Below are 27,060 nucleotides of genomic sequence, written 5' to 3' on the forward strand. Positions count from 1 at the left end.
AGGCGCCTGACCGTGCCCGCGCACCGGCGGCCTCGCGCTTCGGCCGCGCTGACGCTCCCAACGCCAAACTGCAGCTGCCTCCTGGCCGTTAGGCTCGAGAAGCAGCAGGTTTCTCTGCTACCTTTGTTAGCCTGGTGAGCCTAGGTCTCCGGCCGTGCCTCGGCCCGGCCTGAGTACCGAGTAAATTACACGTGGAATCGGCAAAATACCAAGTTAAATGAAACAAATAAAGCGCACGGACGGAAAGGCTGGGCTCCTCGGCGGTGGGGGGTGCATTCACATCGGTGCTCAGGCGCCCGGCGGTTTGCCCCGGGGAACGGGCGGCAGCTGAAACCCCTTCCCTCGGGCCCCCGCCCGGCCGCGGGGCCGCAGGTCCCGCCGCCCGGTGCCGCGGGCAAGGCCGGGGCCGTCAACCGGCGCGCGCGGCGCCGGGCGGCCTCCGCACGCTTGCGTGTGCCCCGCGCCGCGCCGGGAGGGCGGGGCGCTGCCGCCCCCACGTGACGGCGCCCGGCCGGGAGAGGGGCGGGGCTCCCGGCCTCCCCCGCGGCGGGCGACTACAGCTCCCGGCGGGCGCCGCGCCCCGCCTGGCGGCCGGCGCCTCCCCGCCCCCCTCCCAAACGGCCGCCGGGGTCACGTGACCGCCGGGCGGCCAACCGGGTTTGAACCTGGGTTTTTTATCCGCCCCTTCCCCTCCCCGCGGCGCCTCTGCGATCAGACCGATCTAAGATGGCGGCGGTGGAACCGGTGAGTGTTTCATTCCCTTCTCCCGCCCGCCTTTCTCTCCTCTTCCTCGCCCGCCCGCCGCCGCCGCCGCCTTCTCCCCGAGCCGCGGCGGGCGAGGGGGCGGCGGGCGCCCGGCGGGGCAGGAGGCGGATGGGGCGCCGGGGGGCGGCCGGGGAGGCCGGCGGGGAGCGCAGGCAGGGGGACGGAGCGGGGGGGAGGGGGAGCGGGAGGCGCCGGCCTGCGGGGGGAGGGGGAGGCGGGGGCCCGAGGGCTGTGCCGGCACCGCCGGCCCGGCGGCGACCCCGGGCGGGAGAGGGGAGGGGGCAGGGCCCGCCGGGCGGGAGGGAAGGAGCGAGGCCTGCGGGCCGGCTGCCGCCGCGGCGCCCATTGTGCCGCGCCCCGCCCGCGGCCCCCGCCGCCCGGCCCGGCCCGGCCCGGCCGCCCCCGCGGCGCTGCGGCGGCGGGGGGTGGACGGGGACGGCGGGGCCGGAAGGCGCGGCGAGGAGCAGCCCTGGGCGGCGGCGGCGGCCGTGGCGGCGGCGAGCCGGCCCGGCCGCCTGGCGGGCGGCCCTTCGCCGCGCTCGGCGCATGTGGCGCGGTGGGGGTGGCCATGTTGCTTTCGCCCGGAGAGGCCGGCGGGTGCGACTCGCCGGTCGCCGAGGGGGCGGCTCTTCCTCGGCGGCCGGCGGGGCGCGGCGAGGGTCGAGTTTCGAGGCGGAGGCAGAGCTGGCGGCCAGGGGCCCGGGGTTGGGAGGCGCCGGGTCGCGGGGCTGCGGTGAGGCTCGGTGGGTAGGGGAGCAGATGGGCTGCTCGGGAGCCGGGCGGCTGGAACGCGAAAACAGCGTGACTGGTAAGGCTCGCGGGCTGCTGCAAACGAAATTGCTTTTTTCCGGTTATGTCATCTCTCTGGATCAAAGTGATATTTTTATTCCATATTTTTTTATAGTTTTCATGATAATTACGCACTTTTTTCTTTTTCCAGGTATTAAGTTATGTTTATGACATTACGTTCTATTTTATAAACATTGTCCCAGCCCGCACTTACATAAAGAACTGAAGCAGCTGGAAGTGGTCCAAGTATAGTTGTTACTCTAATCCCACATGCTTATGTATCATGAGGAGTGGACAGCAGAAGACTGTGTATTAGCGCTTCAAAAAAATGAGAAACTCAAGGAAGGCTAGTTTATTGCTGCTGCTTACCAACTGTGAATAAGTAGCCAGTGTGTGCTTTGGGGAGAGGCTTTGTAATGTTTGGACAAAAAGTGTTTAAGTTTGAAAATCACTTTACTGTTTTTAAACAAAGTTTAATTTTACCTGTTTGTGTAAGGGACATTGATTCTTCTCTTATGATTTTCTTTCGTGAACAAGAAAAACCCACCTTTACTTACAAGGAAGAGATTTAAATTGGTCAGCATTTATAAATTGGTTGACCAGCAGTTCTGAACAGGAAGAATGTCAGTTGTGAAGACAGTGAGCTGGACCACCAGCAGCACCCTTCCCCTGTTCTCCAGCCACAGTGTTAAATACTTGTTTTCCCATCTAAAAGCTGATCTTCCTGAGCTGTAGCCCACATGTCTGAAGATGAGAGCTTCCTGTCAGCTCAGCGTTTTGTGATGACTGTGGAGCTTAGCAGGGGCTGTGATAAATAATTTGTAATACTGATGGCCATTGGAAATTGAAGTGACTCTGAAGGTATGGGTTTGTGGCTTTCTTGGCTGTGGTGCTGGCATAAGCCTGTCTCTGCACCATTCTCTTCATTGTTCTTGCATAAGCCTGAGGTTGTGTGTTGAGCTAGATCTGGGGCCTAATTTAGCCAAAAATAAACAAGTTGATTTTGCCATGCCATTTCCAAGCAAGATTGGTTTCCCAGATCCAGTTTACCATGCAGTGACAAGCAGTTGTGCTGAGCCAGTAGAAGTGGAAGACAGGGCAACACTCACAACAGTTTAAGTAATGCTGCCGTTGAATGTTCTGCTGTAGTTGAAGTTTGACTTCAGGAAACAAATATCAACTATGCTTGCTTATTTTCAAATTTATTTAAATAATAAAATTTTTGTTTATTGCCCTTTTAGGTGGCTCACACTTCTCCTACCTAAGCTTAAAGTTAGACTTGCATAGTGACTGAGGTCATAGGTGCTTAATGTTGCGGAAATCCTACGTGCTTTTCAATTGAACAATTTAATTGTATGTGTGGTTAGGGATTGGATTACCTCTTGATCATAGGGAAGCCTTTCTGTTGCTGACCTTCTGGTTTGTAGAGACCTAGGTTTCTAGAGATGGCATCTGTGATGCTTCCCTAGTGTGAAAATGTGTCTCAGGAAACGCAAAACACTACTGAATGTGTCTCTCCTTAATGTAGGCTCCTACTACAATCAGTGATGTTTCTAGTACTTCCGTGCTCTCAAACGTAACATACATTTTAAGTCTTGTTAAGAGGCTGGAAAAAATGTTTGAAACTCTTTAGGAATATTGAAACTTGAGTTTAGAGTACTGTAAAGAGTCCTATGGAAGTTGCTTAGAAAAGCAAGCCTATTCTAAGTAAATATAGACCTGTTGCAAGTGGTTTACTTCTCCACTGCAGGGAAAACTTAAGCCTCTGCCACACTGACAAGTTAAAAATCTGTTTTTCTTGTGCTATCCAGATTATTTTTCTTCTAAGACTATTCCAGATTAATTTGTGAGAATATGCAGAAGTGTGTCCTATTAGAGTGTGCTCATATTGTAGCCTTTGAGGATTAAATGTGATCAGATAACACTGTGCAAAAGTCCACAAAGTCAACAACAAAACCAATAGTAATGCTTTAGTAAACAGTAGTTTACCAAAGGTGACTTTAAAATGTAGCCACACAAAGCCTGTAACTTCTAGGTCCATATAAATCATGTGGAAGTAACTTACACATGAGTGTCTGATCCCTCATCATTCAGACTGGAAATGGGCATAATGGTTCTTTTTTTGCTTCGTGACAGTTATCGTTACACTTGTGCAAATGCAGTTCTTGTGACTTTAACTCAGCATTTTAAGATACATGGGTGAAACCAGTTAAGTATTATTTGAAAAATGCTTGTTTAAACAGCTAATCATCAATAGGTAGGACTCAATACTTTCTTTAAATGAAACAGTATTGTCTCAAGCGATTACAAAGATAGCGGTGTAGGGCCTTGAAATTATCAAAAGTTCAAAACAGCTCCTGAAATTCAAGGTAGGCTGAAAGGTATTTCTTTGGTATTATTGACAGGCAGTTAGCATGTAAATTAAGTGCAGGCCATGTTCAACTTCAGACTTATTACTAGGTATTTCTGCTGTAACATAGTCAGTGACCTGCTATGGTTGAAATCAGTATAGTATTCAGCTGTAGTATTGTGAACACAGTTGCTTGCTCATTGCATTTTTCTGAAATGATGCAGGATAAATGTATCTTGCATGCTGTTTAATAATTGAGAATCTGTCATAAACTTTTGAATTGTAAACTATGTTTCTGACTGAATACAAAGCTTCCTCTGAGAGGAGGAGGTTGTTGGACAACTTCTGAATTTTTTGAGATAAACATTTTTCTGAAAGCAATTTTAAAAAAATACATTTCACACAGCGAATGAAATGTCAAGCTTATTTCAAGGTAATGCATAAAAATAGCATATGAGACTGAGTTGTGTTTCATTTACTGATACTACCTGCAGGTGTGGAGGGATATGGAAAGTTTTGATGAGAACGTGACCTTTTTGGCAGCTTTGTAAAGATCAGTGTGAATTTTGAGGGGATAGAGAGGAGAATCAAATGAGGGATGTTGATAGAGAGCCTGCATTGTGAAAGAAAAACGCAGATTTTAAAAGTGAATTAATGTGACTTCTTCCTCAAACAAATTTGTCTTTCACTTTTGAAATATTATAAAGCCAAGGTTAAACATAAGTTTGGGGACTATTTTTAACCTAGAAACTTAAAGCAGTCACTCATTTCTTAAAGTCCTAAAATCTATTCCTCTTTAAAATGTTCACGTTATGGAGGTATTAAGCGCGTGATCTACAGGTTTAAGTGTGCTATGTAATGCAAGTGTTCTGTTAGCTCCCTGAAAGTGGCAGTTGTCCTTGATTCTTATATGGTGGATGTAAGGCAGAAAAATTTTAACTGCTAAAAGTCTTTTTTTTCTAAATGTGCAGAGCAGTTGTTTAAATGAATAATCTTAAATAGTGGTCAGCTTTTCTCAAGTTCAGTGCTGTTTATCAAAGTAGCTTGTGTACGTTACATGCTTTACAATAATTGGGCATACCAGTAGTATATCCAGTACTTGATCTTTTTGGTTGAAGACTGACCTCTTGAGTATCCATACATTATACAATTTTGTTTTAAATTCTTTTCTGAAGATTGAGTGTGTCTTAATTTTTTCAGCTGATATAAAATTCTATGCTTGGTCCTACAAATGGCTCAATATACTCACAGTAATATGGAGTGCTTTTGTGTCTGTTGTGTAGAAGGGTGCGGGGAGATTAGAGGTGTTTTGTCCCTTGAGTCATTTGAACTGTTCTCCTCAGCAGTTTTGAGAAGTTTTTGTTTTCTTGTCTGAGTGCCTTAGAACTAACAGAATGTTAGATATGGAAAGTCATCTTATCCCATGGGTAGGTTTCATGTTCCCGTAGCAAAGGCAGCAGCGAACTGCGAATGGGGGTGAGAAGTGGTAGCACAAGGGCAGCCTGCTTAGGTAGCTAGAAGAGACACAAAGATACTGAAGTATTTTGATATACCTTGTAACTTAGAATTAGCAAATGCTAATTCTAGTCATAAGGTTGTGAGTTAAATGTTGAAAATCTGATGAGTACTTTTAAGCATATGTAACTCATTTTTAGAAGTCAAAAGGGCTGTAAATACTGTTTGCATCTTTTAAAACCTGAGATTGTTTCCCCAAAAAAACCAAACCAGTGTGCCCCTCTGACCCTGGAGGAAGTATGACTCTTCTACTTCAATCTTTTGTTCCTGTCCTCCTGTGTGTGTTGCACTTCTGTTCTACTTTGGTGGGATGTCACTCATTTAAAACATGTCCCATGTCTAGTAGTGAACGTGTTTCTCAAAATCTGTGGTGGTCTAGGTAATAATGTATGCAGCCAGGATGGTTGATCTGTATTAGGCCTTGTTATGTTGTGCCTAGAAAATTTTGCTGTCCCAGTATCTGGAAAGCTATTTAACACTTTAATTGGTAACAGGTGGCTATTGGTACCTCTCTTCTGTTGGTATTACGCATACTCCATACAGTTTTTACCTCTGTATATTTATTCATTAGAGCTGTGTATCAGGTCATCATTTGATTTGTTTCTTACAGCACATAATACTTGCTTGTGGGTGGGCTTAAATCCTTTTTTTGTCCAGAACATTTTGAAATAAATAGCTCTTGATTTTGTGCCTTGTGAATTGTTATCCTAACTGTCGTGTAGTAGCAGTTATCTGCCGGAAGCATAAGGACCAGCAGATAGTTGACTTGCTTTTTCCCTAGACATCTGATAACCGGGATGTGCAGTTCTCTCATTCTTTTGGAAACCCTAAACAAGAAGATGGGAACTCAAATGTAACTTATTTTCATTTAATGCAAGAAAACTTTGGAAGCCTCTTCCACTAACTGACTCTCTCAGCTTTCACCAAGATTGCGTAATAGTGCTTGGTTATGTCCTTTTGGGACATAAATGTTGTACTCTCTCAAGGGGTCTTCCTAAACTTCTGTAGACAAGCAGATGACATGAATGTTGTCTGGGCAGCACCTGAAAACACTCGGTGAAACCTAGTTGTGCTAGTCATTCTCTTCAATAGGCAAACCTGATGAAGCAGTTTTTACTGTAAGTGCTATTTGCTTCCTGTCCCGGTGACACGCACACCTTCCTTTGATATGTTGGTCATTATGTGCTGTGGCGAAAGAATAAATAACACCAATTAAATCCGCAAGTGTCGGAATCCAAGTAACGTGCAGATATGCACAGTCATTAAGTGCTGAGTAGGCAAATGTTTCATGGACTTCTGCAAGCTACATCAAAAAAACATGTGGGTAGTGAATAAATGTCACTTTTAATTATGTGCTGTCTTGTGTACGAGGAGTAAGATTGGCCATATGAAGCTTTCCAGTTTATCTGGTAATACTACCCTATTTTATTACATCTATTTTAAAAGAAGCAAACCCAGTGGTGGCTTAGTTTAATAGTAGACGCAAAGTCAATTTTAGGTTAAAGAATGCATTCGTTATGAGCAATAGTAAAGTATTATGAAGGATTTTAAATTTAGTAGCCCAGAAACTGCTCGTGGAGACAGTCTGACTTTAGTAAGCTAATAGTGTAGCAATTGCAAGATTTCAAGGTGTGAATTAGTAAAATGTGTACAATATCACTTTAATTCATATTGTATTTATAGAATCTTTTAAAATCTGCATGGTTGTGCTTTGGGGTGAAGTTGCAGTAGCTGGAAAGAGGTTGGATACAAGAAATGGACTTTGACTGCCAATTAGTGAACTTACATACTTTGTATTTGACTTGTAATGAAAAGTGCTTTGCTATACAAATACTTCAGCTTGGTGGTCAGAATAGTGAGATAAAGGTAAGATGAAAGGAAATGGGAGCTGATATGACTAATCAGCCAAAATTTAAAATGGTCCTTTTTCTGTTTTCCTTGATGGCAGTGGGAAATAAAAGGTAGTGAAAACGAGTTGCTTTAGGCTTCTGTCCGAGACCAGCTGGAAAACTGTTTTATGGTAGGAAGTTCTGCTTCCAGCTTTACACCTTTTTCCAGGTTTATTCTGGTGTGTACAGCTGGATCTGTCCTTGATGGGCAGCCTGGTGCTGGGAAAAAAAAAAAATCTCTTCTAGCTGGGTCAGTTTTTGAGGGGAGTGGCATAATCCTGGGTCAAGGTCATAGTTAGCCGGGCCTTGGAGGTGAGTTGTCATTACTGTTTTGGACAGGAGCTTGAAATAATGGTTAGTCTGGGTTTCATTAATGCTAGGTAGCTTTCAAAATATCTTGAGACTTGTTATTGTGGTGACTTAACTAAAACATTTGTGCTGAGTCAGGTGTCTTCCATTTGTCCAGAAATGGAATTTCATGTAGTTATGTGAAGGGTGACCATTGGTATACTGGGCAGGTACTGAGGTTCATTGCATTTTTTAAATTGCCTGGGGGTGCTACCTTAATCCTTTCTGATGTTGTCTTGTACTAAAAGATATGAAATGGCATAGCCCTGCATGTGCTTAGCAGCTTTGTATTGATAATTCCAGTTTATATAGTTGTTACGCTTCTGGAAGACTGACCAGAGAGACTTTAGGATTAGTTCTTTGTATATTGAAAGCTATTTGCTGAGCAAACATGAATGAGATTCTCAACTGAAATTATTTTTGGAAGATACTCTGCATTTGTCAAGAGTGAGTCTATTTGATGTAAAAATCCTTAGTGTAATAGCATTTGTAAATCAATTGTAAATATTAGATGTCACAACTGCAGAGTGTTGTGAATGAAAACAAGCTTTATCACAAAACCTAGTGCTTAGTTTACTTACAAAATATCAACAAGATTTTTCTTGTATGCTTATTGTATTTGCATGTATAATATTTCTAACTCTTATAGTTAGAAGCCCCTGAAGGGGCGACACTTAAATTGTAGTTGCCTCTACTTCGCTTTTTGTAGTATACTACAAATGATCACTTGGAGGAGGAAATACTGAAGTGCTGCTGTGGTGTATTTTACAGCCTTTGTGCATTTGACCATCTTAGTTTGTTCTGTGGGGTTCTTGTATGTGATTAAAGGGAAAGATGTATATTTGATCCCATCAACTTAAAAATAAATGGGGCTAACACTAGAAATTTTATTCTAGATAGAATTTGAACCACTTACTAAGCTTTTTGAAGATTTGTTTAGCTTTTTATAGTGTTACACTGAAGGAAATTTGACAGATTGTTCAACACTGCTTCTGTGGGTTTGTCAGTGATGTTCCCCACTAGGGAATCTTCAGAAAGCATTTAGTTTTATTAAGAGGCAGGAAATTGTACTGCCTGCCCCTTGTACTGCGGAGATCAAAGCACTAGCCTAGTTGTCACTGCTCCTGTTAGGCCTTCACATTTCAGTCTTTTTCACTGTGAATGTGGGAGCATATGAAAGCATTCTTAAATGTGATGTAAATTAGCTTTTGAACTGAGGTGAGCTGTTAAACTAAAACATACTTAATTATTTTCAAGCATTACGGTGTAATTTCTCTGAAGTAAAACATAATATCATGCTTAATAATGCTAAATATATTGATAATGAAAAGAAAACCCCTATTAAGACAGATCTTTAGGTGTTAGCAGAAGAGTTTGCCAGCTGGGACTGTGCAAGTTAAACAGCGTTTGTTTATGTTATCACTTCAAATCCATTCCACTTTTCAGCAGCTTTGGTGATGATAAACTGAGTAACATGGAAATCTGGAGTAAACTGTTCCATTAATTAGATGATTTACCATTACTTAATCCACCCCTACATTGCTTTGTTCTCTTAAGACTGCAAAGTTTAAATTAATTTTTAAGTACGGCTTTTGTATTGCTGCATTTAGGAATGTCTAGAGTCTTTGGATCTGCTGTAGTTAGTATTTGTTTATATTAACAAAGTGCTTTTTCTTTCACAGGGTCAGCTGTACAGGCATTTTGTGTTAGCTGTAGGGAATGAGCTCTAGTCCTCATTCCTTGTCTCTGTAATATTCTAGCACGGATTGCAGATTAGGGAGAGATGGTGGTAACTGTCGGGGACACTTGGCCTCACAATAAAGCTTTGTATTCCCTGGTTTGAAGGAATGGCATTAGAATTTCAAACCTGACACAGTGGCTTCTCGAACTGAATGAAAAGCTTGAGGGGGTTTGCATGCAAAGGGAATATATTATTTCCCTTCTTTGTGTTAAAGTATATTTGACATCTCTAGCACTGCCTCTAGAGATTTGAAAAAAATAATACTTGGAATCAGTCTAATCTGTGGCAAACATGTGTAATTACATTTATTTCAGTTTGAAATTTGAGAACTGATAGGTCTTTAAATTCTGCTGTTTGGTGTCTGAAGCTTTGTTGGTAGTTACGTTGTAAATAAAAAGATAACTACTTAGCGGTTTGGTTTCTAGCTGCTTGTAATAGCCAATTTCAGACCTGAGAACTGTAGACATGTCTCCTACTTGTAAGAGCGGATTTTTCTAAATAAACAGTGTCTGTTTCCAATGATGCTTTGTCAGAAACTGATAAAAAAATCATTTTCCTTCTGAAATTATTATTGTGGAAATTAATTTTTAGATGTGCATATTCTAGATAACATAGCATATTGTGTATTTCTGAAATAACTCTCAGAACTGTTTCAAAATAAGACAAGTATGTTAAGTAAACCATTCTGGAAACAAATGACACAGGAAGCAAAGCACTGAACAGCAGAATGTAAATTCGTGCAGTTAGTATTTATTGTAGGACCTGTTCAGATGTTGAAGAATAAAGGGGTGCAGATTGTGTGTCCATGATGTGATTTGCGCCCCTAATGCAAGATGAATTAGAGGAACTCTTAGCTTCGACCTTCTTAAAGTTACTTCAAAGAACTAAATTACTTCAATAAAAATCGAGAAGGAACGTATTAATAACTCCTTTCTTCAAACAGGAAACCACTCCCAACCCTCAGCCTTCAGAAGAGGAGAAAACCGAGCCAGCACCTAGTCAGGAGGTTGCCAGCCCTGAACAGTATATTAAGCATCCACTACAAAACAGGTAAATACTATACAGAAGCATGATTGTAATTTTGCCAAAGATAGAAGAACGCCTGTGGCTTTACAGCTCACTTCTTTACCTTATGTCTTCTAGCAGCATTTTGAGAGTTCTCAATTTTTGAAGAGTTTTGCAGTGAGGTTGCAGAGGAAATACAATCCGATCCTGTTGTAATTTAGAGTGTTTTCACGTAGTGTTGTTACAGAACCTGAAAATCTTTGCCAATTTTCGTAAGGCAGCCAGATAACTGGAAGAAGCATGGCTTTGCTTTTAGTTGGAGGCAAGCAGAGCTTTTGTTGCTTTTGTCTGGTGTGTTTTAAGAGACTGACACTGAGATGAAGTTGCTGCCAAGCAGAACTGGAAAACCATCCATTCTGCCTTGTACTTTGGACAATTAAGGTGCCAGTGGTAAAGATGTCTCATTCTTCTTATCAGAGTCTTACTCCTTCATCTCTTACCTTTTTGTACTTCTGTTTGGAACTGAAAGTAGCAGAAGCTGTGTTAATCAGCCAAAGAGCTTATTAGACTTGATCATATGAGTGGTTGGTGTCTACAGTAATATTGTTTTCATTATCTGTAGGAAGCACAGCAGAAGAAACCCTGTAAAGTGCAAATGCACACATTTGTACCCATGTGTCACTAAGAGAAAAAACTCTAGGGCACTTAAATTTTCTTGTTTAATAAGAAAAACATGGAGCAGTAGTTAAAAGTATAGTTAAGAAAAGTTATTGAAAAATCAAAGCCCTCTTACTAAATTCTGTGTTCAGTGTGCAAAAACAGGTATGTCTTAAAAGCTTTAAAAGCTACTACTCAGTGTTTTACTGAGTTACAGAGACAATGAGGACTTTACCAAGAAGCTTCGTACTTGAAAACCTTGACTTGAACTACCCTTCTGCAGTAAAGATATTATAAGCTTACAGGTTGAATTCCTTTAGATGTGCACAAAAGTTACTCCAGCAGCATAAGTATACTTCAGAAAGAGCATCTAGGAAGTAATTTTCTCCAAGTAAGATGAAGAGCTGATGTGGAGTGATCAGTACTTAATGTTGGTAGGTAGGTGCTGCCCCAAAGTGAACCTTTTAACAAGTGACACCTTACTCTTTTTCTAAATTTTGACCAAGTGTGGAAAACCACTCTGGACTGTAGTGCGTGCTCCATTTTCCCTTGTCTTTTCTCTCAACTTCCATCCTTCCTCTTTTTACTCTGAACACTGATTAAATTGGTGCTGATGCTCCTTTACAAGTGGTAGTGGGGCTATTACTGGAAGATAGTAAACTTTTAAAACAAGGTTTGAAATGTCAGGAAAGGTCTCAAAACAATAGATTGACACCTGGCAACTTAAAGTACTCTGCTGTGAGAAGATAAATCTACTCTAGTGCTAACCTGAGTGATTTCAACACTACTGAAACTATCAATGAAAAATAAGCCTGTTTTGTTAAATGGCTCATCACATATCCTCTTCCAGCTTTTTAAACGATGCTTTTTAGATTCAGAAAGAGCATCTTTGTGTGAAAGTTTCGGTTTATACTATGCGTTGAAATTTGTACTCAGCAGAGATAATGATGAAGACAATGGGATGGAAAATTTTTCATTTAGTCTTGTCTTTATGTATGTAGATTTAAACTTGAAACAGTTAGAGTTGGTGGGGTTTTTTTAAGATTTTTGCCATTAGTAAGCTTAATGCAGCTTCCCTTTTAAAATTTATGCTTTCCTAGTCTGTGAGTGCTTGGGAAACTTTCGTGTCATGTATAGCTTTGGACTGATATAATTAGCTTTTGTAACCTTTACAAGGAAATTACTGGAAATGGAGCTGTGCTCCTGGTTTGAAGAGTTGGTGGTGTTTTAGACCATAATCAGTTATTTGTGGTACGGGATTGCAGTTTAGTAGTGGCAGCAAGGAGAAACATCTGAGGCTTAGAGGTTTAGAGTTTAGATGTTCCAAAACTATTTAAAATATTTACCTAAACGGATTGATCAAGTCTGCCATGATTCTTGTAATGGGAACACAAATATTGTTGATCTGCAAAGAGCTGGATATGGGAACTGAGTTTCTCATGTAGCTTATTGTGGAAAACTGACTTCTGTGCTGATAATATCTTAAGGTTTGCAATTAGTTTAGATATAACAATACAAATAATGAATTATATTTTTAATATACTTTAATCTCTAGATGCTGTTATTTTGTTTTCCTTTAGATGGGCACTCTGGTTTTTTAAAAATGACAAGAGCAAAACTTGGCAAGCAAATCTTCGTCTTATCTCAAAGTTTGATACTGTTGAAGATTTTTGGGCGTAAGTAAAGATTTTTTTCAATCTGCATAATAATCCTGGTATATGTTGGCAAAGCTTATGCCAAAGTCAAAAAACCATAAAGTACTCCATTAACTGCAACTTTTTGGGTGTAATCTGAAATGTTTGCAAAATGGAAGGTAAGGTCTACCTCATTCCTCAGAATGTGGTAGAATGTAACCTTTGAAGCAAATGTGGTTGGAGAACTTTTTCATACTTTAAATGTACATTGTCTTGCTGTTAACACTACAACACTGCTTATTATTCATATGTACATGACATACACATAGAAAATGGTATTTCTGCAGTAGCTGTCTCATACTAACATGAATTTGTAAATTTTTGTAGCCAACTGTTACTTCCTCGGTCCCAAATTTTGCTAGTTAAATTCTCAGACAGCTGGCTCACTTCAGATGTTCAAGAGTGCCTGAATCTGGAGCATAGTACTTGGGAGATTGATGCAGATTAATGGCATCCTTGAAAGAAGTTCATTAGAGGTTACAGAAGAAACTGCCTTCATTCTAAATTGAAGGTCTGCAAAAGCAGTTAGGCTCAAACAGCAAGAACAAAGCCTTTGAAGGTAGGCCTGTGCTTTCCAAAGACTCGCTTCAGTGAAATTGAGGTGGCTTACTTGGAAGATTTTGCCTGCCATAATGATGAAATATGGAGAAAATGCAAGTGCCATGAAACTGAGGATGGGAAAAAAAAAAAAGCATTATATATTTGATCTTTCTTAGTGTTTCATGCTACATTGAGTGGTAGGGTTCTTCTTTTGGATGTGATGAGTAAGGGAGAGGTGGTGTCTCATAGTGGAATAATGAGACCTATTGGTGACCCATTAGCAGCAACAGGAAAGAAAAATACTGAAAATGTTGAACAAGTATTTATCAGTGCAGTTGTCAGAGGGAGGGGAATAGGATTCTGTGCTTGTGACCAGTTTTCCCATCCCTACTATGGGGGTGACTGATGGTTGAGTGAACAGTAGTTTGCAATCTTGAGGTATGTGAGGGGAGGCTAAATCGTTTGAAGCTCGCTATTAAAGTTGGTTAAGGGTAAGTTTTTTGAGCTCCTATAACCAAGATAGTCTGGGTAATTAAAATAAGTGCTTAATCTAGATGTCTGCAGCCAAGGTATAAAATCAGTGACGAGTAATTGAGAAGTTATGCCTCTGTTGTGGTTGGAGTGGGAGAAATAAGGTGTGTTGTTCTGGGGAGAAAATACTAAGGTTAAGGTAAACTTAAAGGAAGGAAACTGGTAAATCTGTAACTGGCTTTGTAAATTCCTATGCCTGGTTTCTAATTGTTAGAACATTGCAGTAATTAATTTCCTTTTTGGTGCTGGACCATGCCTGAATGTTAGTTGGTCTTGGACTACAGGTTACTGTGGTATGTGCAGGCCTTTTTCTGAAGTCTGACCTTAACAGCGCAGGGGGGAAAAAAAGCATGTGTCTTCTTGCTAGAAGAGGAGACAGTATGTACTCCTTTTTTTTTCCTCTGAATTGCACAGCTGTAAATTTAATTTGGAATATATATTTTATATTTTGTTGTTTCAGTCATCTGTTCTTGCCTTTTGAGTCCTAATTTCAATTTGAATTATCAGGCCTACAGCCTTCATCCCTAGAATATTGTATTAAATAACAAAGTTGACTATTTCTCCTAAAAAGTCTCTCTGCAGAAAGAGTAGCCTTAGAAATACAAACAATTATCCTTATTCCATGTATGTATATGTACAGAATACACATGCACGCAGAACTTGTTGCCATGAAAGTTCAGTGAGTTATGTTTCTAGTAACTTTGTTAGAACTAAGTTTAAAAGAAGCATTGGTATTTCTGGAAAATACTGTTGTATAAGAATCCAGTAAGTGTTAATAACCTAGTTTCCATTCTGCTTCTGTAAGCCCAGAACATATTAAAGCTTTCATACTGCTGAAAAATACTTAGGAAATAGGGTTGCTTCTGAAATAACTTCAATGCTTTTTAATGTTTGTATTTTATTTGGTCATATGTCTTAAATTCTTTAAGAATTTTGTACCTTAAAATAATGCTTAGTTTTTAATCCTGCTTTTTTCCTTCCAATAGTTTATACAACCATATCCAGCTCTCTAGTAATTTAATGCCTGGTTGTGACTACTCGCTCTTTAAGGTATGCTTGATAACCTTTTTTCTTCAGTTATGGATGTTGATGGATGCTTTCCTGAGTAAGCAAGACACTGCCCAAATATTTCACTTCAGATATTTAAGAACATGGTTGGGAATGTCCTAAAGGTGTTAATTTTTTTAGGAAGTCTGAAACACGTGCCCTTTGAAAATCAGGCTGTCGCTAGTTCAGAAAATGCAAGTGCTTGCTTTAACACACTTCACAGAGAGTACGTTTTAATCTGTTGCTATGTTTGTCTTCATTCTATGTTTGAGGTGCTTGTGCAAATAATTAAGTCTCAATAATTTTTATAATATGAAAGATTTTCCAGCTCTGTCATTTGGTGTGACATGAAATGAGTTAAAATGTCCGAGTTCTGTGGGAGGCTGCAGTGTTCTCCAGTATTGTTTATGAGCACTACTGGCCAGATGCACAATGCTCCTGTAATTAATTCTTACACCATCAGTTATCTGCTGTATTACTTACGTATGAAATAGAAAATTGTGGGTACAATTGGCACTTAATGCATGCTGAGAAGTGTTCAGAATAGTGAATAGGAAATGCTGATGAGAAAGTGTACATGAAATCGTGCCTCGGCTGGAGTGGAGATCTGAACTGGAGCTTTAAATTAAATCCTAATCTCTGCAAAGTGCTTCTAACATATAGTGTCCTATCTGGATTCCAATAGGAATTTGAACAATCCACTAAGTACTGGTGCCTGGTTCCTCCTTTGCTTGTAGAACATAGCTACTGGCTGGGACTCCTCAGTAGACTGTGTGCACAGTTTGTAAACCTCACAGCTTTAGGTAGTGAAGAGGTGGTGGTGCTTGGGTCTGTGAGGGTAACAATATTTTAGGTGACTGAGAAACCTTACTAGTAAATTTTAAGAAGCTGTAGGCCCTTCACATTTTGTGTTTGCATATCATCAATCAGCAATAATATAATTATTTAAATGCATGGAACAGGTACAGAATTGGCAACTGTTGCAGGCTTCTGAGCAATCTCTTGCTGTTGTCATTCAATCCTGACCTCGTAAGAGTGCCTCTTAAAGGTGATGAAGCAGTTTGAGCTCTGCAGCTGCCAGTGAGGGTGTTAAATTTAAAGTGAGCTGACACCACTCCATCCTGCATGTTGAACACTTAGTTTTCAGCCAGTTCTGTAGTGCAGCTCTCTTAATAGGCATTTCTTAACCAAATTTCTCTGTCTAGACAGTTGGTTGCTTTTTTAATGACTGACTTTCCTCAAGTGCAATGTAGCTGGTGGATATGGGAGTGGCAGCTGGCTGCTTTGCTGGATCAGTGCATCCAGAGTCATTTAATTCAGTGCAGGGCCATTGGTAAAGCATCAATCAGAATGCAACTTGCTTCTAAATGGTGTGTTGATTTTTGTGGCCCTGGCAATTAAAGCCCTCTTATTCTCACCTTGTGCGTGCAGGAAGTCATTGAGATAGACTGCCAAGGGTGTCTGTTTCAGTGAAGTAATCTTTATGCATAAGCAAAGCACTTGGCCAATGTTGCAATGAGTCCAAGACTTAAAATAAGGACTCCAGAATGTAGCTGCTAATTTTATCTGGTTTTGTACGGGGCAAAGTGGATGTTTGACTTTGCCTGTTCCCACAGTTTTTTATGTAATGTTGTGTAGCCAAGACTTGCCAGGGCTGTGATTCTTCTGTCGAAACAAAATTCATTAAAGAAAGAGCAGTTTTTAAGCTGTTTTGGAACTTTGGTAGTGGTGTGAGACAGTATTTCTGGATAGGTATGTATTTCAAACTCTACACTTTTTTCTTAAGTTGCTATTTCAGTTATCACTGGCCTTTTGGTTATTTTTTAGGAAAAATACAGATCAAGTCTGATTTAACTTCTGGCTGTTCTTTGCAGGATGGGATTGAACCCATGTGGGAAGATGAAAAAAACAAGCGAGGAGGACGATGGCTAATTACACTAAACAAACAGCAGAGACGAAGTGACCTTGATCGCTTCTGGCTAGAGACAGTAAGCACTATGGCCTTACAAGTTGCAACTGAAGAATCTTGCATTTGTATTATTTTAGCTAGTGTGTTCTTTCTGTGTGCCACAGTAGGCTTCTAACTTCCTGGCAGCACAGTGTCCTGTAAGTTTTTATTGACAGGCTGTATTTGAAACATGATTTTTTCAATAGTGATGCTCAATGTAGTTGTATTCTGTTGAATACTTTCTTATAATGGGCAGCATTAGAGAATTCTATGGGACAGATTAACCTTTTCCTGTGGAGTGTACAGAATAGCTGTTGAGCTACTGGAAGAATAATGCTTTGTGTTGAATGTGACTCCCAAATTTAACTGCTTAAATGTAACAATTTGTTTTACAAATACTCTTACAAGTGAATGGTTTTCAGGTCTTGGCCTTGCTGAAACAAGGGAGTTTCAGATTTATTTTTGTTCTTTCTGTACTTATCTTAACACTAGGATAGGCAAGTAATAGAACAACCTCCCTGTGCACTATAAAAATACTTTTTTCCATTGCTGTTATCTTTTTGGAATAGATTTTTTGAATGGTAAATATACTTCTAGAGATTGTGGGTTGCAGTAAATGTGTTGCAGAAAAGGACACAACTGTACTGTCTAGGAACTGACTCAGAATAGCCTAAAAGAGTCTAGTGTGATCTGGGTTTTAGGGGGATGGATTGCAGGCAGTACAATGCAAAGCAATCTTATCAAATCTCTGATCCTTTTTCCCTGCTTGTGTGAGGCAAGAAGTATTGCACCCCTTTGAAGGGGAGAAATGGCCTTCAGGATCAAAGCACAGGTGTCCAAAATACCAGAGCTATTAGCATCTTTCTAGTCACTGTAGTAGGGATTTGAAGAAAGGATGATGAGCATTATGCTACTAGGCAATATGACTGCACATGAATAAACAAATGTCTTGCTGTGTGCATTTGGCCTCTCCCCCTAAATGCCTGTACGAGTCCTTCTGACTCTTAACCATTACATATGGATTGGAAACATGTAGATAGTCTATGTAGACTTCAGGCTAGAGGGCTCTGCTGTTTGTTTAGCAGTGAGCAATGGCACAGAGCCCAAATACCCAGGTGACTGGGATATGTGCTCTAAACCAACTCTGTCACTTCAAATTCCAATAATTATTTGTAACCAACTTCGTCCAATAAAAATCAAAACCTCTTCCTTTATCACTCCCCTTTGGAACAAATTTTTATTATAATCTAATGATCTTTACCATTCTTAACTATAAACTAAACTTCATTTGAGAAGACTTTTTTCCCCCTGTTGTGCAGCATTCATGAAGAATGTACTTGACTGTAGTGTTTATTGAGCATGGTAGTCATCTTTGCATGTATATGTAGTATGGCTGTTGATCAACATTTTGAATGTTTGTGGTTTAAACTTAAACATTTATGGCTTTCATTGCTCAGTGAATGTGTGCATCCTGCAATGGGGTGTAAGGTTTAAAGTATGCGTAGTAATACCTGATTTATTCAGTAGCACACTTTGTCTTTTTTGTATTGCCTTGATGAAGTCGGCCCTTGCAGCTCTCATGGGTACTGAAAGACCTGCTTTGTTCAAAAAGTTGCAAGTATGTTGAATTTACAAATGTTATAAGTGATTCTGGAAAATTAATATAGTGGCAGTGTATTTAATGTACTGTGCAAGTGAAGTAAACAAGCGTCCATTTGGAGACTAATACTTCAGTGTGCAGAAGGATTTTTAATTCAGCACAGACTAGATGAATCAGTCTTAACCACAAGAAATTCTCAGTTTTGTATATCTAAAAATTGCTTGTTTTACAAATTGCAAGTTGTAGATTTAAAAAAATCACTTTCACAGCATATTGTACAGGGATGGCCTAACTCTAATCTGATGTTTCTGAAGCGTGTGCTATCTTTGCCAAGTCCAAGCTTCACCATTAGAAATCCGTGGGGGGAGAATCTTGTATTACTTGTGCACTTGCATTGTTGCACTTCCATTACACACTGTTCAGGAAAACTGATTCCCACTTTAGAGTCTGTGGGATCTCTGAAGCTTCCTGAGTGTGCTGATAAGAAGTAACACTTCATTAGATAGTGCTTCTCATCTAAGTTGTAGTCTGATTTGCCTCTGAATTGATACACTTCAGCATTGTAGTTGGACCTCACGTAGCTGATGTTGCCCAACTAGTTCTTCACAGGTTCTTCCTACATAACGGATGTAAACACTTAAAAATTCATATTTGTCTACCTGTGTTAAACGTGCTTTAAAAGAAGAATAAATTCCTTTAATTCTTACCTGGTTTTGGATTGGGAGGATGGGGTGGGAGGCAACACTATGTAAATGATCAGCTGTGTCAGAACTTGCAGCTGGTGGGATAGGAGGAGAGACAGAAAACTCAAAATAGGAGGAAGATGCCCTATTACAACAGAGTTTATGTTCACTTGTAACATTTGGAACTTCAAGAAGATACTGCAATAAACAGAAAATGATTGCTGTATGGCAAGTGTCTATAAGCAGTAAAATGTAGTATTTCTCAGTCCTTTGTGTACAGAGTGTTTGCCTATGGAGCAGGATTCTGACTTTGAACTGCCACTTTTAATGGTTAATCTTTGTTTTGTAGCTGCTGTGCCTTATTGGGGAGTCCTTTGATGACTACAGTGATGATGTATGTGGTGCTGTTGTTAATGTTAGAACTAAGGGTGATAAAATAGCAATATGGACAACTGAATGTGAAAACAGGGATGCTGTTACGCATATAGGGTAAGTAATGTGATTGGTGTCTTGAATACATGAAGTGTAACAATGCATTTAAAGCCAGCTAACTTGATAAAGAATGCACTTTAGGCAAATGTGACCTATGCAGAGCTGTATCCCAAGTTCAAGTGATTCAGTGCCAAATTATTTGTCTTATTGTGTAGTTCTTAGTTTTTCGTATGGGTTTGTTATAACTTCTTTGCACTGCTGCACCACCTTCGCTGTAGTTTGAACACAAATCTCGGCAGAAGTTTTTCATTTCACATGAGGCGTTGTGATTAATACCTGTAGGTAGTGTAGATTCTGTTGCAGCGTGCCAGTTTGTAAAGGTGGGTAGCCAGTAACAGTAGAGTATTGGTAAGATTTTTCTCAGGAAAGTGATGCTTACAGGCAAGAAAAGAAAGGCATTGTAAATCTTAAGCTCACAAAGATGTCCTTATATTTGAAAAAGGCTGGACAGTGATGTGCTGTGAAACTCTACAGATGTTTTCCTAATTTTTTGTCTTTGTTTAAGCGCAAATCAAACAAAATAACGCTGAGTTTCATGGATTACTTGACATGTGAAATAGCATGTTGTAGTCTTCATTCCAGTAAGCAACAATAGTCATCTCAGATTGTCATGTGTCTTTACTATGGAAAATGCATGTTGTGCTCTGCTATTTAGGAAGTATTGCTAAAGCTAGTGGATTCCTTATACTGTATATTGATGCTTCAAAATTGCATGCTGTTAAATTCAATCATCGTGGGCCACTTAAATATTTTCTTTGGTTTGCATAGGTTTTCTTCCCAGCTTAGCACATCCCTCTTAGGCCAAACTTTAACTGTCAGGCATAGCAGCTTGCTAATGTTTTTCACCTATTGGGTGGCTCTCTTGACACATTCCTCATTTGGGCCTTTATGAAGCTGGTGGGATCTGCCTTATACTAGCAGTTTTATTATAGTCATCTTCAGACTTGAAAGGTAAGTGTTTAGCAACAGACAAACAGATCTGTGGTACACATCTTCTGCTTGTAGAGAATAACCCTACATCAAACCTAGTAGGCATTAGTGTGTTTTTTAGATTGGTATTAACCATTAACTAAGGAGCTAAGATGACTCCATTACAGAACAAACTCACTGTAAAAAATTTAAGATTTTGCAAACTGACTGACACAATGAATAAGTTATGTTGACTACCTGCTGTCATGTTGCCATAACTCCAAAGACAATACATCAAGCTTTTACTTAACAGTTAAAATTGGGGTAAGCTATTGTCCTTCAAACTGCTCCTTATGGTTAGGGTAAGTGAAAAAAGCAACTGTATATAGTTTTGTTAACAATCTGCAGCTGAACAGCCTTGTTCTGTGGTTTAGTCAGAGCTTGCAGCCTAGTGCCATTAGTGGCTTGCATCTCACTCGTACTCTATGCTAAGGAACACTGTGTGTGTGTGTAAGGGGGGGGTACTGCTCCTTCTTCCTCTTAAGTTGTAAAATCCAAGCTGATTTTTCTTAAAGCTCCTGTTGGGTAGCTGCCCATGACCAGTACCATAATGAACTGGGGGAATGGTGTGCCTGCTTTCTATCAATAGTTAAAGACAAGACAGCAAGTCTGCAACTGAGATGTGTGTGGTGATAAAAACTGACTGTTCCAGGGAATTACTGTTTTATTTGGTTCGGGTGACTTTATCATCTCTGGAATCGTGGACCGTGACTTCTTCATAGCTGTTTTGTTTCTATATGTGGGAATATAGCTTGCTGATATTAATGATATTCACATGAATGCAGTAGAATCCCTGTGTTCCACATTTATGTGGCCCTGTTAATTATTTTTTGGCAAGAGCTTGTCCTATTTTATATGGTAAGTTATTGTTCATACAGAACTATAAGCTGATTTTTAGATGCAATAAGCTAGAAAAAATCCTGTTTCAAGTCCTTTATTCATACTTTAGAAATTGTTTATAAATAGGCAACTATTTTTTATGAAGATGTCAGCAGATCTTAAAAGCAGGTGTCCTGTTACTAATTCCTTCCTAAGGGCTTTGCTTAAACTGTTCTATTTCTTTTCTCCAGGAGAGTATACAAGGAAAGATTAGGACTTCCTCCAAAGATAATGATTGGTTATCAGTCCCATGCAGACACAGCTACTAAGAGCGGCTCCACCACTAAAAATAGGTTTGTTGTTTAAGAAGACACCTTCTGAGTATTCTTTCATAGGAGACTGCGTCAAGCAATCGAGATTTGGGAGCTGAACCAAAGCCTCTTCAGAAGCAGAGTGGACTACATTTAAATTTGATTTCCATCTAAGTGTTGCTAAGATTTGTGAGAAGTCTCATTCGCCTTTGTCTTGTACTTCTGTGTTCAATTTTTTTCTATTTTGGCTAAAGTAACCATTACCAATCATAATTTTAGTACACTTCACACACACACCCCGGCCCTGAATCCATGAATGTTTTCCTGGCCCACTCTGTAATAGCTTGGTAGAAACATAACTATTACGAAAAAAACCAACCATTTGTATATCCACAGTATTCGGAAAAGAAGTTGCATTTTTGTACCCGCAGGAAATTACTCTGTGTTACATTTGCATTGTATGCAGTAACATTTTGCTGGTTTGGAAAAGAGTATGGTGCATACAGTTTTCTAGCAATTTTTTTATACAGCATCATCTTTGCTGTAACGTATGCTGATGGCTGCTAGATTAATTTATTTGTTTTCCCTATTTGATAACATTAGTGATATTTTGATTTCAGTTGTTTTTGCTCATGTAACATTTGGTGAAGAATCTGGGAATATGACAAAGGTGGAATAAACATTAATTTTGTGCATTCTTTGGTAATTTTTTGGTTTTTTTGTAACATCAAAGCTTTGCTACAAATTTATGCATTTCAGTCAAATCAGTGATCTGTTTGTGTGATTTCCTAAACATAATTGTGGATTTTTTTAATGTAACACCATAATTTACATTCCTTACTAGAAATAGTATGTCTGTTTTTGTATCTTATGCTGTATTTTAACACTTTGTATTACTTAGGTTATTTTGCTTTGGTTAAAATGGCTCAAGTAGAAAAGCGGTCCCGTTCATATTAAGACAGTGTACAAACCTGTAAATAAAATGTGTACAGTGAATTGTCTTTTAGACAACTAGATTTGTCCTTTTATTTCTCCATCTATACAGCAAGTATTTGTACTTCTTGTGACAAGGCAGTCTCTACTGTGGCTTCTATTGTAGTGTCTTCCAAGAAAGATAAAGTCTGGAGCTATAGTCTGTTAAACTTTTAATAAATCTATTAGATAGAACCCTAAATCAAAGTGAAATTATATTGATGTGGCTACTGTTTTTTCTTAGTGGTTGGACTAATCGATCATGGTTTGCATTGTTTCTCTTTTGACTTTGGTTTATGCCAACCAAGAAATTCGAGGGTACGTAGAAAGCTGTCTAGTTTCAGGTAGGAACTACACTAAGAGCGCTGAAGTGAGTGATTCTGCTTTAAGTATATAATTCCTATATGAAGTACAAGTAAAGCGCGCTAGAGACGCGGTCTGCTGTTACGTATATCTTACAATGAAATGAAACTTTCATTGGCTTGAAAGTTGCTGTGGGAGCTGTAAGTTTGCTTGTCTTGCAGGATTGGGGGAAAAGTTTGAAGGCCATTGAGTTAACTTCTTGTTTTGAGCACAATGTGAGAGGCTTCGTCTTTACACTCTTTAATAGAGCATGCAGCAAAATCAATGCTTTATTGCTAATTTCTTATCTTTTTAGTGTGTGATGTACTTTAAGATCTTGCCAGGGCTATATAGCCTTCCTTCAGTTAAACTTAAAGGCAGATGCTTATTGGGGTTTTGACCTTTGTGGTAACTCCTTAAAGCAAGTTTAGTCACTGTGGCAGTGAAACTTCAGCTGAATCAGGCTTTTAAATCTGCCCGATTAAGGCACTGAAGTGTTTCTGTATGCTAAGATAGACTTTCTTGCACATTTTATAAGAAATGTGTGTTGTAAATAGCATGTCAGACTATACCAAAAAGGTATTACATTAACTTCTGGATCACTCTTATGTCTGTTTAATAGAAACACTTACAGTAGGCATCTATATCTAATGATCCTATGCCTTCAGTACTGGTCGTTAACCGGGATAGATATTGGATGTGGAGAGAGCTATTAGGCTGTTTGTATGCTGGTTTCTGTGGATTCTGCTTCACTGGTTGCCTGCCCTGATTCTGCAGGTGTGCAAAGTAAGTTGGATTTGTTTAATAGGACTGTTCATAGTAGAATATAGCAGTCCCTGCCTGTTTTCCAGCTTACTGCTTGAGCTGATCATCTTTGCAGTTAAAGTAAGCTTTTTGAACTATATTTCTCTAAACTATTTCTGTTGTATATCATCAGTCTCAAGCTGATTAGTGTTTATAAAGGATTTGATATTTCTGAGTAAACCAGTAATGCTTGTATGCGTGGAAGGGTAACGATGAATCCGTTTGCTGAGGGGTAACATTAGATTGTCTATGCATATGTAATTTGGGAGCGCTGGGGCAAGGCTCACTAAAATGAGCGTAATTCAGAAACGTAGGTAGTGCTGCCCTTTTGTAAAGAGCCTTGAGATTAAACTGAGTGCCGTTGTGAGAAATATGTAGTATTGGTTTTGTTTAAGTTCACTACAAGGCTGACTGGAATATCGTTCAGGGTAGCAGCATTGTGTTCATCTAGAAAGGTGATTGATAGGTTTTTTTTGTATGGTCTCAGGTTTTTTTTGAGCCTGAGCCTGTTTAAGCAGCCAACTGACTTGCACTGCAATATGAAAACTTCAGTAGGTTGATTTGAGGCTCTTCACTGGTCAAATAACAATTGCTATGTTTCTAGAGGACTTGTGAAAATTAAATTACATACTTGCTTTATCAAATATATAACGTATGCCTTTAATTCATTGCTAGAAGAAGGAAGTGGTGACAAACCTAGTTTTCTCCAACTTGCAAATCACTTTCTGCTGCATACTAACGTTCTTCTGATTATAATGGTGTCGTTTGTATTCTTATACTATGGGAGAAAGCTGAGAGCTCTCCATTCTGCATATTAATAAAACAGCCACAGGCTTGTATGAGGAAAAAGCCGTAAATTTAAGTAGCAGCTTAAATTTAAGTATCTAGTTTCGGTACAGAATACTCAGTGTCATTAAACCTTCCAGCTAAATGGGAAGTAGAAGCTTGCTGTGTTCGAAGTGGTGTAAGAATGTGCCAAAATACAGCCTGGGAAGAAGGGGTAAAAGATGGGGAATATTTGTGAATTCACAGCTTCAGGGTGTACTGTAAGCCTCGGGCCGTGCAATGCTTTTCATTGTCACTTTGTCCTGCTGCAGTGTCACTGTCTTGTGTTTCAGGCTGTCTCTAGCTCAGGAAACTTAATTTTTAATGTTTGGTGGAATAGTAGCTTTTAGCAAAGCTTGGACTGAGCTGAAAACTTCCACCTACAGAAATGCTCAGACTCCATGGGACCCTTACTAAAAGCAAAACAGCATTGCATTTCAGCCTAGTGAGGTGATGTGGATCTTCCCTTTGATATATGTGACCTCCCTTGTTTCCAAGAAGCTTTACTTTTGAGTCTGGGCCTGATGGTTTTAAAAATAGGTTTTAAGAACATCCTGCACTGAAGTACTAAACCAAATAGTTAAACCCATAGAGCTTTCAGACTGCCTAGCACTTAACTTGTAGATGACTTTACCCTCTTAACAGTCAATGGTTTCTGCAAATTTTTTTTGTGAGTAGGTTTTAGTTAGGTCTTACTGTAAATGTTTTATGCAGAATTTGTGCCTTTTCATCTTGGGCAAGAAACAGACAAATGAAAATGACATCACCAGTAAGGAAGTAGTTTGTACCTGTTTCACTTTGAGACATTTCATACCTGTCTATCCAAACTAGACTTGGAGAGCAGGAGTGCAGAGCATATTAGCAAGCAGTGTGGAACCAGTCCCTGTCCTGGCTATCGAATGCGCCTGCTGCACCTCTCCATTATCATTTCAAAGCTCCAGAAGGTGTTAAATCTTGAAGACTTTCCATTTTGATCTCGGCAGGACACTCGTCACTGTAGCTGCTCGGACAGACTTTCTGCCTTTTAGTTCTCTAAGTTTTGTATTCTGCCAGAACTTGTTTTCAGGTCCAGCTCTGGCACTGCAGCAAAGCCTTTAATAAGCACTTAAGTTCCTTCCCCTGTGATGAAAACCATGGTCACGTCTGCTCTTGCCTGGTGGCTGCCTGGCACTTTTCCAAGAGACTACAGGATGCCTTACCAGCCTTCCTATTTTGAAATGAAGCAGGTTCTGATGTCCAGAGCTAAATGTGAATTGTGGCTGAGCACATGATGATTGTTATGCTTCCCAGCATTAACTTGTTATTTTGTGTGATGCCTTAAATGTAAAAATATCCTAGCTGAAGTCAGTCTGTTGGTATCAGTTTGCCTGCTAACCAAACATAACTCAGATTTTTTTTTTTTATTCCCTGCTAATACTGAGCCTGTGACAAGCTTAGCTGTGAATTTGTGGGGTTTATGACTGCCTGTGCTTTTCCCATCTCCATTTTTCTAAATCCTAATACTTTTCAAGCCTTATTAAAACATGTTTAATAAAGGGAGAAATTACACTGAGTCTAGTCACTGCTTTTTCGGTCACTATGATACCATGGAGAATTCCAGGTGTTGCTAAACCCAGATAAAGACTGTGTGACTTCTTTGGCATAATAATCTGCTTATGGGATTTTCACTTTTTTATCTCTAGCCATGTAAGTATGATAATAGTGAAAATGATACTTGAAAGCATGTGTGTGAATATATCGTATATAAAGCAAAAATTACTCATCTATTTTTTCTATTTTTTCAAAGTAGAAAACTTCTGTTATTTCTCAAAGGTTTCTTTGGATGACTTTCTGTAATGAATTATTGGATTTTGCTTACAATAGGTAGTTTAGATCAATCTTTTTTCCTTATGTTGTGCCTATTAATGTTATTGAGGAATTGGAGCCAACCTCATAGGTAAGGTTTGGCATTCTTTGAAGTAAAGCTAGTTTTTGAGCCTTATCTTCCTCCGTATGTACAGGGTAGTTATCCTAGTGCATCTCACCCTGAGCCATGCAAATACGCAGAAAGTATAATGGGAAATTGGAAGGTACTACTATATTTCTGTAGCTTGAATGAAAATAAAGCTTCTGAGGAACTGAATGTCTCAGCTTCTTGACTCTGTATGGGGTGTAGAGAAATGCAAATCAAAGATACATGAGTAAGGTGCTGCTTTGAAATGTGTGTTCACTCTTCAGTTTCGAGTTTGTGTGTAGCTTCTGGGGCTCACCAACAGATCAGCCTTGTTCTAAACAAAACTTATGCAGTGTGATTGCAGAAATGCTGCTGACTGCTCTTCCCTTGTTTCCCGTAGTTTCCCCAGCAGGAAAGAGTGGTCTAAATACGTGTGTATAGTGGTGCCAGCTAGCAGAAAATTGCAGGTGATCTCACAGGAGCTCCTGTGT

At 39.9% G+C, this 27,060-nt stretch overlaps 1 protein-coding gene across 1 annotated transcript; it reads left to right on the forward strand.

Annotated features, from left to right (window-relative positions):
- Positions 1-671: 671 nt before the first annotated feature.
- On the forward strand, positions 672-26,729 carry EIF4E (eukaryotic translation initiation factor 4E). The gene is made up of 7 exons (XM_082316017.1): positions 672-744; positions 10,341-10,447; positions 12,640-12,735; positions 14,811-14,874; positions 16,746-16,859; positions 19,452-19,591; positions 21,634-26,729. Exons 1-7 carry the CDS (start codon positions 727-729, stop codon positions 21,746-21,748), a joined length of 654 nt encoding a protein of 217 aa, XP_082172143.1. The 5' UTR covers positions 672-726; the 3' UTR covers positions 21,749-26,729.
- The last annotated feature ends 331 nt before the right edge of the window (positions 26,730-27,060 follow it).

The sequence above is a fragment of the Platalea leucorodia genome (genome assembly GCF_965183815.1).
Source record: "Platalea leucorodia genome assembly, chromosome: 6".
NCBI classification, from domain to species: domain Eukaryota; kingdom Metazoa; phylum Chordata; class Aves; order Pelecaniformes; family Threskiornithidae; genus Platalea; species Platalea leucorodia.

What these genes read in the sequence shown, in the direction of transcription:
- EIF4E (XM_082316017.1), top strand. An exon ending in GTGACTACTCGCTCTTTAAG is followed by an intron (nt 14,875 to 16,745) that starts GTATGCTTGATA and finishes TGTTCTTTGCAG; the next exon opens with GATGGGATTGAACCCATGTG. An exon ending in GATGCTGTTACGCATATAGG is followed by an intron (nt 19,592 to 21,633) that starts GTAAGTAATGTG and finishes TCTTTTCTCCAG; the next exon opens with GAGAGTATACAAGGAAAGAT.